General features: G+C 42.2%; 1 protein-coding gene across 2 annotated transcripts in view; it reads left to right on the top strand.

The window, feature by feature from the left end:
- Window positions 1–15,404, top strand: part of OTOP1 (otopetrin 1) — a 141,889-nt gene that overhangs the window by 102,371 nt on the left and 24,114 nt on the right. For both annotated transcript variants that reach the window (XM_086964532.1, XM_086964531.1), the window contains exon 6: window positions 9,124–10,061. In XM_086964532.1, coding sequence (XP_086820658.1) covers window positions 9,124–10,061 — 938 coding nt within the window. The remainder of the gene's footprint in view (window positions 1–9,123; window positions 10,062–15,404) is intronic.

Below are 15,404 nucleotides of genomic sequence, written 5' to 3'. Positions count from 1 at the left end.
GTTAAATATTTACAAGTTGTACTGTTGATTACCATTTTCTAGGTCAAGTAATAGTTTGCTCATTGGCACTGTTATTGCTGCAATGGGCATGACACTGTAAATGTTGGCTTTATTATCCAGAATTTTTATAGCATTTTCAGATTATTTAATCGAAAGATTAGCCATATCTTTGCATATATTTCTAATTTGTGAAGCAGCAGTATCTGTGTTAGTGTAAATTGCTTGTATTTTGTCAAGTATTGTGGATAAAGAAGGTTCATTAGATTTCAAACATTTGACCTAACTTGCGGAGGAGAAGTATTTTGTTTACATTTGCTATGTATCAAATGAAAATGTTTTCATTCCATGGCAAGAAATACATTATTTTAAGGCTAGCACAACAATAATTGAAGAATTAGGCAAACAAAAATAAAGACTTTGCAATACAAGGCTGTGCTGCAACTAAAGTCAACTGTTGGAGTTACCAGGCCTTAGCCGTGCCATTTCCCACAGAGTGACTCTGCCCTCCTGACAGGGAAACTCAGCAGTACCTGAATTGAAACAGCGATGAAAGGCTCAATGGAGGAGTCTCTTCATAACAGGAACCACTAGCCTCAGAAGTTACATACCCGGAAAGCCTGCACAGATGTAATCAAGTGGTAAGACTAGCCTGAATTTTATTCAAAACCACTAGCCTCAGAAGTTACATGCCTGGAAAGCCATGTAATCAAGTGGTAAGACTAGCCTGAATTGTATTCAAAATCATAAATAAAAGATGGTCGCCACAGTGAATTAGTAGGAGGAAGCCATCTTAATTGGCACACTCGCATGCATGACTCCCCATAGGGGTTGCTTTCAATTGAAATGCTATATAGTCTTGTGATGCTACTTCAATTCATGCAAATAAACACAGTTAAAAAAACAAAGGTACCACTGCAAAACAAGATAAAGTGCTTAAGCGTTCTCGCCACGCCCCTAATTTCAGAAGGTAACAGGTAGCTGTACACAGCTGGTATATTTATTTCCACAGTTTCGGCACTGATAAAATGTTATGTTGCATCATTGAAGGAAGGGAGGTTATAGAAGCAGAGCAATTTCCCTCACACTAATGCAGCCCAAAAAAAGAAATTTGTGGCACAAATGAATGGTAAAAAGAAAAGTCTACCCAACACATAAACAGCACCTTTATCTGAGGCAACCACAATCAATTTTTATACAAATGAAAGAAATAAAATATTGAAGCATGTCACATAGAAGGAACACAATACTACCTAAATATAATTAAAATTGGTATAGCAAGTCACCTTTGAGCTCTGTGGCCCTACATCGGCCTTCGGACTGAAGTCTCAAGCCTCTATATGGTCATGGAACTCCCTAAGTGCCTTGCAATATCCTTATAGCTTTAGAGACAGATTTCCTTTTTTGCTTCAACTTTACTGGAGTATGAGAATGCTAATGAAAATGATTTGAAGATGCACTCATCACTCATCTAGACAATAAAAAAGGCCTTAATCATGAATTATAAAAAAAATGTGTCCAACATTTTATGTAAAAAATATAATACATTTCTATTTATTACTCACAAAATTATTACATTTTCTTAAATGACATTCATATTATGAAAACATTGAAAAACACTTATAACAAAAAGTGTATTATCTGTTTATATAGCATTTAAGTGGTATTCAGGATTGTTCACCCCACCTTCTTCAGGACATATTAATACATATTATACAGTATAATATTTTGGACATTGTATCTTCTTCTATGTAGAGGTCCCTTTTGGCGTCTGAGGGTGCCTCCCCCATGTATGCGTATTAAAGTGGGCACCTTGTACCAGTCCAAACAAACCTTACAACCTAAGGTGAGTAAGTAGGGACCCCACGGAGCACCGGTGCAGTGTGGGAACATGACTGCATGCTCCGTCAAATTCTATGGTAAGGTTGCAGTTTAAGTTTTAGAGTTGAAGGACCCAAGTGGACTTTGAAGAAGCCGTGTAGAAGTCAGGAGGTTGAAATGCCACCCCACCCGTCGATACTGAGGTACCCAAGTTACCTATCCCAGGGAAGCCGGGTGCATAGGTCTCAATTGGTGTCAAAAACTGCTGTTGAACCCAATGGTGGACTTCGAAGAAGAGTTGTTACTGGAAGGAAGAAAAGTTTCTGTTGAAATACAAAGGTGGATTTGTGTTGAAGAGTACCTGAAAGTAGAGGGGACAGAGTCTGGGTCACTCAGGAGTGACCAGGGGCTCAGTAGACAAATTCTCACCGATGTTGGGTGCTTCAGGTGCGTTGATGGAATTCTTGATTCTGCAGCTACGGGGACTAGGAGATGTCGAGGACAATCAGTAGCCGGAAACAAGCTGTCCGACAAGGGATGTTGAGTGCTGAGGGGTCTGTGTCTGACGGGAGCACCCCAAGACCCACACGCCTCTGCAACAGCAACCCACGCAGAAGGCCAAGGAAGTGTATGGTTCAGATCAGCGAGGTCCACTGCAAGGGGAGTCAAGGCAGGGCTGAACCTCCAGGGGAGCCCAAGAAAAGCAAAGTTGACCCTCAAGTGGACCGACAGGCTGGAGACACAGTAGTTGCGAGAGGCCCTCAAGCAATTTCACAAACAGCAGCCCACAGAGTACTAATTGCAAGGAGGCTGGAGTTCTTGGTAGGAAATGGTGCCAGAGGTTGGGGCTATTCATAGCTCAATGCACTTGTTCGGAAAATGTCAACAAGCATATGCACTTACAAATGTACATGGTGCACAGGGGTTCGGGTTTTGCAGTCCACACGAGGAATTCTGACTTCAAACTTGATGAGAAGGCAGCTCAGACCTCAACAGACGTAAAAACCCACCTCCTGTGTTACTGAAGCCTTCGAAGTATGTAGGAGCTCAGGGTCAGCAGAGCAGACAGCAGTGTTGCAGTGCCTGTGAATGCAGGGTAGTGACTTCTTCACTCGAAGGGAGATATCTTTGGTTGTCCTGCACAGATCCTGTATGATGCATGGGCACAGACGATGCTTCAGACTGAGAGGTAGATGAAATCAGGCCCAAACGAAGTCCAGCAAAGTCCAGAGTGTCCAGACGGTCGAAGTTCAGTGGTTTCTGGTTCAGAATCTTGTCCACGTCGAATCTAGGGTCCTACAGCCTCGTTGGCCCTTTTGTACCCACAGTATTGAACAGATTCAGGGGACCCTGCCAGGGAAGGGTCTGGACAGTGGGGAGGTTACTCCCATATCCCTTGTCCAGTTTTGCACCAGAGCAGAAGCCAACGGCTCCCAGGACTGGTTTGAACTGGACTTTGCACAGGGACACCAAATGTACCCCTCATGCAGACTTTTGGTCACTGGCAAATGCAGCCACCCAGCCCTAGTACACAAATCCTGCCAGGGAGGTGGTCACACCTCCCTGTCACAGGATGCCTTTCCCTGCTTGAGCTTGGCTCAGCAGAAGGAGGGCAAAAATGTTTCTCTCGCCGGCAGCAACCATTTTGTGCTGCCCATGACTAAAAGGCTGGTACCGGGAACATCCGGGCCCCAACGAAATTCACTTCTGAGGGGTAGAATCATACTTCCCACACCGATTCCTGTGTGGATGTATGATTCAAACATGTTTGACACCAAACACGTTAGGGTTTGTTTCCACCGTTTTAGAGTTGGTCATCACGAGGTCACCTATTGCCACTCTATATGTCATAAATGGCTGACTCACTGACAACCCGGGAGAATGAACTCTGTAGGCTGCAGGGGTGTCCTGCTTATGCAGTGGCACCCTCTCACTTAGAACTAAGCACCCTGCCCTCAGGATTGTAAAGGTCTGCTAGACGTGTGACCAATAGGTTTTAAGTGCAGTGACCCTTAGATATTGTAAACCTATATCTTAGGTAAGTAGTGCATGCACCAACTTGCACAGGCTGCAATGGCAGGCCTCTAGTTCCATAGTGCATGGCCTCTCATGGATGGCATAATACATGCTTTAGCCCATGGGAGGCCTTTGGGGTACCTATGCCCTATGTACATGGGTGCCATATACTAGGGTGTCCCAGTATCCAATCTGGAGTGTACCTAAGTACATACCATAACAGTTTAGGGAGAAAGCGGATAGACTGGGGTCCTGATTACCAGGAACCGAATCAGACTATTAGAAAACAGTATCACTTTAAGCAAAAAGTAGGGGTAACCAAAAGAAGCAGATTCTACTTTCCTACAGTGCACTACTGCCACTGTCTTGGTGTATCACTTAAACAAAGGTGACAACACACCATGTTTTGGGATGTGTAGTGTCTCTAGACGTTATTTTCTGTGTCATGAGAGTATGGTCTGTTGTGTAAAGTTATGTTGTTAAATGAAACCTAAAATCTTGTACTAATATCCTGGGTGCATGTCAGGTGCATTTACTTGTTTAGTAAGCATGTGGCACTTAGATGGTAGTAGGACTCCGTGCATGTCCGAGTCTGAGTACTGAGGCTACTGGGACCCATTTCGGATGCCTCTGGTAGTAGCAAGGCACAAGATGGGGTGGATACCTTCCCCATACATTGGAAGACACCTGCCTGCATTCCTATAGCTACAGGGTAGAGACCAACACAGTTATGTGAGTAGGATGGAAATAGGGTTCCCTTTAGAAAGTCCACAAAGCCTTTATTAGGTATGGGGATGCTATATACTGCTTCCTGGGTACTACAATCTGCCAGATGCTTAAGGTGGTCTGGGACTTTAGTTTCCATTGAACACGAGGACGTTCGAGGCCAGGCATTCCCTTTTATCTATCTCTGATTACTGCTTCCAGTGATGGCAGCAAGGTCACCCCTGGTTTGGGTAATTCTGCTTGGAGTCAGTCCCATTACTACCTGCTGTGAGAAGTATCACTGTACACAAAGGCTATGTCTAGAAAGCATCCTGAGAAAGACATCTGAAAATGAACCAACCTGAACCAGTTCTAAATCATAAGGCAGTGGAGTTTAATTCCGTTTGGAAAATGCTTGTAAAGGTGGGATCCAAACCCCCACACTTTGTTCCAACCCCAATGCCTTCTTGCTCAAGGAAGAGCCTGTCTGGCAGAGTACTCAAAGAGTTGTCTGTCTAACACTTAGGCTCTGAAAGCTAAGGGGATATTATCTGAAGGTACAATTTGTGGCTGAAAGACCTGAGGATTAGTTTGAAGAGCCTAGAAGTTGCTTTGGGAAACAAAGTACATACCTGGCCCAGCAGGAGTCGAGACTGTCCAGGATGAGGGGGTCATTAGGTCTCTGACGTATGGAGCACCCAGAGGTAGCTGCAGAACCAGAGCGAGTGATCCATGAGTGACAGATATTGTTAAGGGGTCTCTCAGTGGACATCTTGAGGAGCTGTAGAAGGAAGTCTATGCCAGAGAGTGTCATTCTGTGTCACATGGCATGCTGCTGCAGGCCCAGTGAATGGTGCGGAAGCCACTGTTTGAACGTGGATTATTAGTATGGGTTAGTTTGCAAATACTACTAGCAATAGGCCACCAACACATTGTAAGGGTTTAGACAAGGTCTCAGTAAATTATTCCCTTGCTCAACCTTTGGTGTCTGACAATGAGCAGCCAGGATTAACTTAGGGGTGAGGTGTGTAAACCACTTAAAAACACCAATATATTAAATAAGTAAGACAGAACACACAATAAAAATCCAAGACCAATTGATAACAATAGGAAATAGTTTTATATTTAAAATGACACAAATATATCAAACAAATCAATGTAGAAAACTGGAGATAGAAATTCTGAAAGAATAAACAAGTTCTAGTGCTTAAAAACCAATTGTGCCACATTGGAACATCTGGTCATGCTTGACCAGGACAAAGTTAAAATTTGAAGCCGACTGTGATGGAGCCCTGGTCAGATACACTAAGCGGGAGGCCTCTTTCAAAATGTTATCTTCACACTTAGAAACTTTTCTGGAGGATTTTCTCTTGAAGTAGTGTAGGCCTCTCCAGCAGGCTGGATTCCCAGTGGCTTTGTCAGTTTGGTTCAACAGGAGCCCCTGTCAACTCCTGGAAGTCTGGAGCTTGGGAGCTTTCAGTGGGAGGAACCTGAAATCAAGTTCATAGTTCCACGTAGTCGGCTTGACTCTCGACGTCTGTCACCTTATGGAGCTTTTTTCAAAGGTGGCTCCAAACTGTTTGAACTTCTTCCCGAATTCCCCTCAAGGGTTCAAAATATCAACAACACAAATCCAAGGTTCCAGAGTCTCTGAGTTGCTCCCTGGAAGTTGGGACTACAGTTCCCACAATGCACCTGGCAAAATCCTTTCAAAGTCCAGCTGGGATTTTCTTGCTGGAGATGAAGCAGGTGGAGCTCTTTTAACCTGATGCTTTCAGGTAGTCTTTTTGAAGCAAGGCAAACTCCTTAGGGCTGTAGTTCCTTACTGTGCAGCATGCACAGTCCTTAATGGTGCAGACCACCAGGGTTCCAGCAGGGCAGTCCTTCTTCTTTTTGTAGTTTCAGGAAGCAGATCTGTGTTGCAATGCAGCTCTCTCATATTTACCCAATGTGCTGTGGCGACAAGTAGGCTGTACAGGGTGCAACCCAACAGAATGACAGCTGCTTCCAAAGTGTGGCATATTCTTGTTCCACAAAGCACTGCACTTAAAAAATAAACATGGAAAATCTTTCTCAGTGGAGTAAAGACCTGACAAAGCCAACCTATTGGTGTGGCTCAGTTCCCTTAACAGTCCCAATCCATACTGTCTCTAAATTTCCCTCCTGTGGGTCCTATCTTGCTGGGGGGGGATACAGGAAGTGGCTTGATTCTTACTGTCTGGCTCTATTTGAAGACCAGTTTTATTACTCAGTCCCCTTACTGGCCTGTTCAATGCTGGCAGCTGCAGATCTCCCCCACTAGATAATATCTGTCTCTCTGCAGGCCACTCATCACTTCATCAGAGCAGTTTGTCTCAACCTGGCAAGACGAGTCAATCAGGAGAAGATGCTAGAAGGCTGGATTTTGGCTCTCAGACAGAAACGTTCTATAACTTATTTTCTGTACTAATTATGATAAATGAAATTGTGACAAGTTGCTGGATTTATTATGACCAATCTTTTAAGTCCTTGAAATGTTATTTTAGCTCACTCCCGTCAATAGTTACACTTTATTAAAGTATTCCCATGTTAGCCTATAGAGCTAAAATGCTACAATGGGTAAAAACGGACTTGCCAATTTTTCCCTCAACATGGCATACGAAACAGATTGTGAAATATCCCTGCTTATTTTTACATGGCACACTACCCCGAGGACAGCTAGGGTAGACCTTAGGGGTAATTTATGTTTATAAATGAGGTAGTTTAATACTTTGGAAGTACCTTTAAATCCAAAGTCGAATTTGCATATATTTCAAAGCAGGGCACACTTTTAAAATTACAGAAAGCAACACAGCAGTTTACACTTATGGGCATGAAATCTGCAGGCTGCTAGTGCCAACTGCAATTACATCTAATAACCATATACATTTTTTATCAGAGCACTAACACTGGGCCTGGCTAGCAGGGAACAAATAGGGTCAGTTACCAACAGTATCAGTCAAAAAATGGGAGCAAAAAGTATGATTCTCACAGCCACCAACTACAAAAAGGAGAACAAAGCACCATTGAAAGAGGAAGTCCAGACCAGCCTGGAGGCCGCACCATAAAGCTATCTTGGCCTGAACACCACAACTGTCACAAGCTGGTTGGCAGTCAACTCCAGAGGAACTCTGCTGCTGAAGTCAGCCAAGGTCTGGCACTGCTGCGTAGGCCTGCCCGCAGGGCCAGTCCTGTGAAGAGCATCCTGCCCGCAGGAGCTACTAAGGTGATCCAAAAAGGAGGAGCCCACTTCATGAGGCCAGGAATGCCACTGGTGCCTATCGCAGAGCCCAGACAACTGCTGATCACCAGCAGGTAGCTGTGAAGGTTAGCTTCATCTGTGGCTGAGGGGAACTGAGGCGCAAAGGCAAATTTATGGCACTTATTTGAGGCTTTTTGGTATAACAGTTGCCATGGACGTTGAACTAAGGGCATATTTACTAGTATAGTGACAAAGTGTGTTGTAAAGCTAACGACACACTCCATCACTTTAGAAATGCAAGACTGCACCATATATACAAGAATGTGGTGCAGCTCAGCATTTCCCACTGTGCTGGAGCTAAATGTAGCTGCTTAGCACCAGCGCAGTTACACTTGCACCATAGTGCAAGGGTGTCTGGATTGTAGGGGAAGATTGTTTATGTGCAGGAAGAGACACCTTTGTGCGCATTAACAATCATTGCCGTTTTGCTGTTTTCATATGTGCTGCACAACGCAGCACACATGGAAACAGTAAAAACTAGGAGAAATTAAAAAATTCTCCTCGTTTTGCCAGGGTAAGACCAGGTTTTTCCTGGTTTTCATTTTGGTACTGCCTTTATTTCCACCACCGTCATAAATATGGGGCAGCTTTAAAATCAATGGGTGTAGTGGTGGAAAGACCACCACAAAATCAATTGCACGCTCCTTTCACGCTAAGTATAGCGTGAAAGGGTGGCTTATTCACAAGGCTGCATTGAGCCATGTTAAGAGGCTTAACGTCTCCTTGTGAATAAGGCAAAGCCCCTACCACCAGGACAACGTACTGAAAAATTAGGTTGTGATGCAATAGGAGCTTGTAAATATGCCCCTAAGTTTCACACTTTACTCATGAGAAAGTTTGCGTGATCTGCACCTGAGCGGAATCCTTGCCTATGAAGTTGGTCCCTGTCTGCCCTGTAGTCCACCAAAATGGGTCTGACAGTACTGTCTTTAATAATACAGAACAAAGTATAAATATATATTTTTTTCGTAATCTCTTGCCCATCACCTAATCAGATCAAGTGAATTTACAAGGTTGGCAGACATCTATTTTCTAAAAGGAAATGTCGAAAAGGAAATGCTATTTACCTAGGAGAGCCACAGGATCATAACTGGCATTGATGTTTGCTCTTACTAATAATTAAAGGAATAATCTTCTGAATCGTATTTTCATGGCAGAGGGTGTACACTAAGAGGATGATAAAAACACAAATCATGCAGAAAAATTAAAGTACTTTATAGTGGTGTTACATAATTATGAATTATACCATGAAATTAACCAACAATGGCACTATCTGATGCATTTCCCCTTTCTTTTTATTTTAGATCTTCATACACCTCTCTGCAATTGTACAACAAGCATATGCTCAATATTTTCACAAGGAATATACTACCTGTACCCATTTACCATTGAATACCACATTTTATCATCCACAATGCTCTATGTCTTATGGAAGAACATAGGAAGGACAGTGAAACCCCATCTTCAACATAAGTTACATTTTAAGTTCCATGGAATAACTGCTGGCACAATCATGGGCCTGCTTGTGCTGACCACAACAATTGCAATCCTAGTTGTCTACCTCATTCAGATTGGACGCTCAAAAGCCAAAAGTGAGTCCGCATTGACCTTGTTCTACATGTACGCTATCATAGTGCTGACTCTCATGTGTACTGCAGGAATAGTTGGTCTTCTAATTTTTAGAACTGAAGATAGATCACTGGATGATTCGAAAAGTCCTGCAAGAAAATTGGACGCTGACTTATTGGTTGGCACAGCCTGTGGGTCTTGGCTTATATCATGGGGGTCAATTTTAGCCATAATCTGTGCAGACACCCATCCAAATTATACATGGTACAATCTACCCTACTCTATACTAGTCATCATTGAAAAATATATTCAGAACCTGTTTATCATTGAATGCATCCATCGCAAAGAAGAACAGGCCAAGAGTGATAAAAAAACGGTTAAACGGATACTGACAGTGTCCAGTGAGAGCACTCTGTCACTTTCTTCGTCATGTCAAGTGATCTGCAATGAAGGGGCTACAATGTGGAATAAAGAGTTACCTTACATGACTAATGGGAATGCTTCTATAAGAGAAAGCAATGGCAATGGAGACAAAAGGGATCAGGGAAATAACAATTCCATTAGATTTGTTGCTAATGACTTAGCAATCGAAGAAGGAAGCTCAAAGAAACTCAGCAAGAAGAGAAGAGTCCTGAAGAACATTGCTGCATTCCTCTTCCTCTGCAATATTTCGGTAAGATTCATAAGCTTCTTTTACTAACCTGCAATAGCGGTAATATTGAACATTAATTTGATTTAATCCACATTACACACAAGTCAGCTAAAACATAAAAACCTAAATACATTCATAGCTGCTCAACAAAATAAACACAATTATTGAGAGCTTTCTTGAGAGCTAAGTCAACATCAAGCATTGATGGCAGGAGTGGATGTCTTTCCGTAGCTTAAGATCTAAATGTAATTAAGCAATGATCAAGCAATATGAATAAATTAATCCTTATTGTTTAAGTTAGTTAAAACCATAACAATATATCCAAAAAACTGGGCATGTTACGACAAATATAATATACATATTAAAATCTGATAGTCAACAATACCTTGTTAGAGGGAGAAAGAGATAATACTTAAATGAATCTGCATTTTTTTGACATAATATGCTTTTGTGCTTTTTAGTCTAGGGGTGGGGGTAGTTTGCGAAGTAGCGCTACGCATAGCTACACGAAAAGCACTTCGCACTACCCGAGCTACGCGTAGCACAAGGCGAACTGCGTAGTAGCATGTTCGCACTGTGCAAGACGTCATGTTCAATGATAGCACAGTGAGGAAAAGCATCCGGCACTGTGCCATCATTGAAAACGGCATCTTGCACAGTGCGAGCTGTACTTTTCTACCGTTCGAGTAGATTTTTACTCGAGCTGCAGGTTTCTCAATGAGGACTGGTAGTTACTCATCGCGAGCGGTCGCGAGCATGTGCGACCACTCGCAATGAGAAACCTGACCTCCCCGCGTTGAGAATCTCGCTGGGAGGTTTATTTTCCATTCTCGCGATCGGCAAATTGATGTTGCTGATCACAAGCATGTCATTTTGCTGTGTATTTGGAAGTTAAGTCTATATGCAAGCCAAGGCACTTGTAATTTGTAACTGCCTCCCGGCTTGTGTTTCCAAGTTTAAATGGAAGTTGTGTCTGGGGATGGTGGCTTATAGTCATGACGTTTGTTTTTGCTATATTTATTTCTAATAAATGTATCTAGGTGAAGTGTTCTAGGCATGGTGGATGGTGGTGGATGCCAAATATACCTAATCTAACTTTGGCCAGAAATCAGCCATACATTTTTATAAAAAATTAGGTTCTCAAACTAAACCTTGTTTTAGTCCAGCTTCAATGTTGATTTTCCTGGTAAGTCTGGTGCCGTCTGCTGTTTTGACTTGCATCCACTTATTTGTGTATAACTGCGTTATGGATGAGGGGTTGGTCCTGGAAAGCCCCACTGCCTTAGTTTGTTCCATGAGAGGCCTCTAAAACTTGGTCAAAAGCCTCCTCGAAGTCTATGAAACATGTATGTAGATTTTTCTGCTGTTTCTTGCTCTTATCTCCTATAAATCCCAAAGTTAGAATATTTGTGATAGTGCCAGAGCCCCTACAAAATCCAGATTGGTTAATAGGGATTATATCTACCAGGTCTCTAAGAACCAGCGAGGTGTAGTATTGTGCTTCAGAGTCTATTAAAGCAAACATTCTGTTTGCCGGTTCTGTCATGTGCCTGCCTTTTTACACTGGGTTCATTATAGATGCTCTCCAGCTCTCAGGAAGTGTGCCTGAACTGCTCACTTAGTTAAATAAATGAAACAACGGGGATGCCTAAAAGTCAGGATCCAACATAAAAATTGCTTGGGGAAAACCTATTAGGCCTGGGGCACCGTCCATTTGGCCTGATCTTATTACTTTAGTTACCTTGTCTTCTGTGTGTTGTATTGAAAATATTTCTGTTATGTATTTCATGACTTTTGGGGCACATCCTAACTCTTTCACTATCTTGATAAGTGTGTACGATTTCAGCCTGTTCACTTGAACTATTCAATCCGGATGGATAGTATTAGTACTTGGCATTTGTGTAGTTAAGTATGCTGTTTTATTATGATCAATTGTTGATGGATGTTTAGGGGTACTAGTAGCTTTATCCCTTTTGTGTTCCACTTTAACAAAAGTGTTAGTTAAGTAAAGTATCGAGGCTGGCTCTGTAACACAGGCAGCTTTAATTATTGTTAGGCTGTCCAGAAATCGGTTGAAACCGACTGTACCCGACAGTACCCTACCAGATGAAAATCAGCTGACCTGGTATAAACCTAGTGTCACTTGATGGAGCCAAAGAATTGTAAACCATTGGCCTGCTTGTGGTGGCCTGGCGTGGAGGTGTCAGGGGAAAACATTGCTTCTGCACTTGGGGAGCCGAGGTGTGAATGGCTCAAGGACCATAGCAATACCAGGACCCCTGCCTGGCTCACGTGGTCTGCTCTGCTGTCTGTTTTATTGCGGCCACACCCAAGTACCTCACAGGTCTTTCAAAAGACCATTTACTTAACAAGGCTTTGTTGTTGTTAATAAAGGAGTGGGCAATGGGGAAAGAGGCGGCATGCTCAAGTTTCTTGCTTGTTTCTTAAATGTGCACGATTCCCCGTCTTCAATGAACTGCCACTCAAACTATGCAGCTGATGTTTACCAAGTCCTTAATCAGGCTTGCTAGGCTACCAGAAACATGTGTAAAAAGCAGACATTGCACTAGTCAGGTGACTGGTCCTTCGTGGAGTGCTAGCTTAATTAATTATTTGGAAGGATATTCAAGTGCTATGTAAGTAGCAAAGTGCATACCTTACATCAGGTCTGCCCATCGTCCATCTATGTTTCAAATGAACATTACTTGTGTGCCCTGATCACATATCATTGGTGTGTATTTCTGTTGCAGAGCTCACATTGTGGATGGAGGCAGGGGCATACCAAAGGCCCCTGCAGCACATGTGGTGAGGGGTGGGACCCCTCAGCACAGTACTTTCGCACACAGAGGTTTCTTGATAAAATTCAGAGCGGGGACCCCTCCATGCATCTTGGCCACTGCACCACCTTTGTATATTTTCGCTGTTCATAAACTAAACGGAAGCCCAAGAATCTGGTTGTTGTTTCAAAGTGGGGTAGCACAACAAATTGCAGTGAACCGCTACAAACTCATGTTAATATTACAATTGCAGGTAGTTTCACAGCTTTGTAAAATACACAAAAATAAATCCTGCAGTTTTATGTCAATGGTGGAAAAGAGGAAGGAAAAACCTATATTTATTGTGGTAGCAACAAAAGGGAATTCCTTACAGAGTGTAAAAAAGAGTGTTGCAGTTAATGGAAATTCATCTTGAGGGAAATGTATATATTGGGTACTTACTCAGGCTATGATTGTTTCCAGAAATACTACTGGGGTTCTTTTAGAATCCCCTACAAGTGGAATTTTAAGTCAAAGGTCGGATTAATTCTAGGGGAGCCGATTTAGAGTTAAAAAAAAGACTTTCTGAATGGGAACATTTTCATTTATAATAAGGAACATCACACTGTCGAAAATAATCATATTGAAAATAACTTGTATTATGATGAGGATTGGACTGCTTTGTCTCTGACTGCAGTCTAAGCATTTCACCTGAACTACTTTAAGGCCCCTACTGATTTTTCCAGTCCCTCCTGCCCTTTCCTTACTCGCCTGTAATGTCCAGCATTACTGCAATACATTGGTCTAGCTGATAAATGTGGCCCGCTGTCTCTGCGAGGAGGGTTGTTACTGTTGCGGTTCTTTACGGCACAAAGGCATGAACCAACTCAAAACTTTCAAAAAAACACTTAATTGCTGTGATATTAGTGAGAGTTCCTGACTCAGCCTTGCCCTTGGTATAAAACTGTCTCTAGTCTCTGTTAGCTTGTTCAGAGATGTGATTTCATTACCGAAGGTTCCTCTTAGCCATAAATGTCTAATATAATCGTAAAATAGCAAAGGTATTCATTAAAAAAATTAGCACTCTTTGCCCTACTTGGTTAGGGCCTGCGTTTATCATTTGCACTATTCACCCGTAATGGAGAATGGCGGAGTAATGTTGTGTTCCTAATACTGAGACTGCTGCAGTTTTAATGACTAACATTAACAGTGTCCTGGTCATGTATAACTTTTGGAATCTAGAAAACGTTAGTTATATCAATTGAACGTATATTTTGCTCTAGAGGGAACATCTATGCAAGATGGAAGAATGCAACATCCTCTTCTGATATTTAGACATTGGCTTAAAATAATATTTTCCTTTTATTTATAACCGTAATAAAGCTTTAAGAAGTAATAAAATGGGTAGTTCACATTATATACAATCTACGGCCTTTAAATAGCTCCATATTGAAGGAACCAATTTGGTTTATAATATTTGCGCTTTAGACCTAAGGAGTAAAATGTACTAATATTTTAAAAACCTGATTTTTAAGGTACAGAATCCGTTGCATTTACTCATAAGCTTAGTGCTTTGCAAAGCGCTAGCATCTTGCCTCGCATGCACTGTAAGTTTCCACCCGGTTAAACACGATTACAGCACCATTTCAATCAATTAAAACCTGTGCTAACTAGAGACTTTACATGATTGAATACACCGTTATGGCTAGGTGCCGTTCCTCAGAGCAATAAAGAGCCTTGAAAGTTTCTAATATAGTTCTTATGCTCTAAAGTTGACCACACCAGCGTTCAATCACCAAGTCAATATGGGCAGAGGTAATATCTTGAAAGTGAATAGGAAAATGTTGGCTGGAGGAAATGTGAACGTAAGTGTCCGATCGAGAGGTAGAAGAAATGTTAATGTGAGCCCAGCCATAATATTAACTTAATGGCATGTATACTGCATGACCACGTATGGATGGTAGATTTAGAAAAGCAGGATTAAATATTAACACATCGTCCAATTTTATGCCAGGGGTCACACATGGCAGCGCCTGCTTAAACCATGTGCAAGAGGAGCGTCACCAGTGTTCATGGAAGGTTTTACTTCCATGCAGGTCTAACATTCATGTTTACTTCCTCTGTTTTCAAAGTACAGAGAGTCTGATCTTATACACACAACACAGTCAAGTCTCATACAAACAGTACATCCATTCCCGGGGTGGGATCTCTTTGGGGGACTAGCGCCTATGCACACTGGGCCCATGAGCAAAATTGTCTCTTCTTCAGAGGGTGTAAGTAAGGTGAACCTCTCTTCCAAGTATCAATTCATTTTGATAACAATACAAATGGTAGCTTGTCTAAAGGTGACCGCACCAGCCTTTAATCTGATCTTATACACACAACACAGTCAAGTCTTATACACCAGCACATCCAGTCCCGGGGTGGGATCTCTTCGGGGGACTAGCGCCTAGGCACCTAAGTAAGGTGAACCTCTCTTCCAAGTATCAATTCATTTTAATAACAATACAAATGGGCTTGTTTTATGTGGCACATCATATTGCACTTCTGCTGTTTCTAAGCGCTGTACAGCACAAGGCTTTATTTGAAGTACACTTGTATTTCAGAC

Source organism: Lissotriton vulgaris, chromosome 3_2 (assembly GCF_964263255.1).
Source record: "Lissotriton vulgaris chromosome 3_2, aLisVul1.2, whole genome shotgun sequence".
In the NCBI taxonomy this organism is placed as follows: domain Eukaryota; kingdom Metazoa; phylum Chordata; class Amphibia; order Caudata; family Salamandridae; genus Lissotriton; species Lissotriton vulgaris.
Note: the sequence above shows the minus strand (reverse complement) of the source record. Positions and strands in the feature narration are given on the sequence as shown.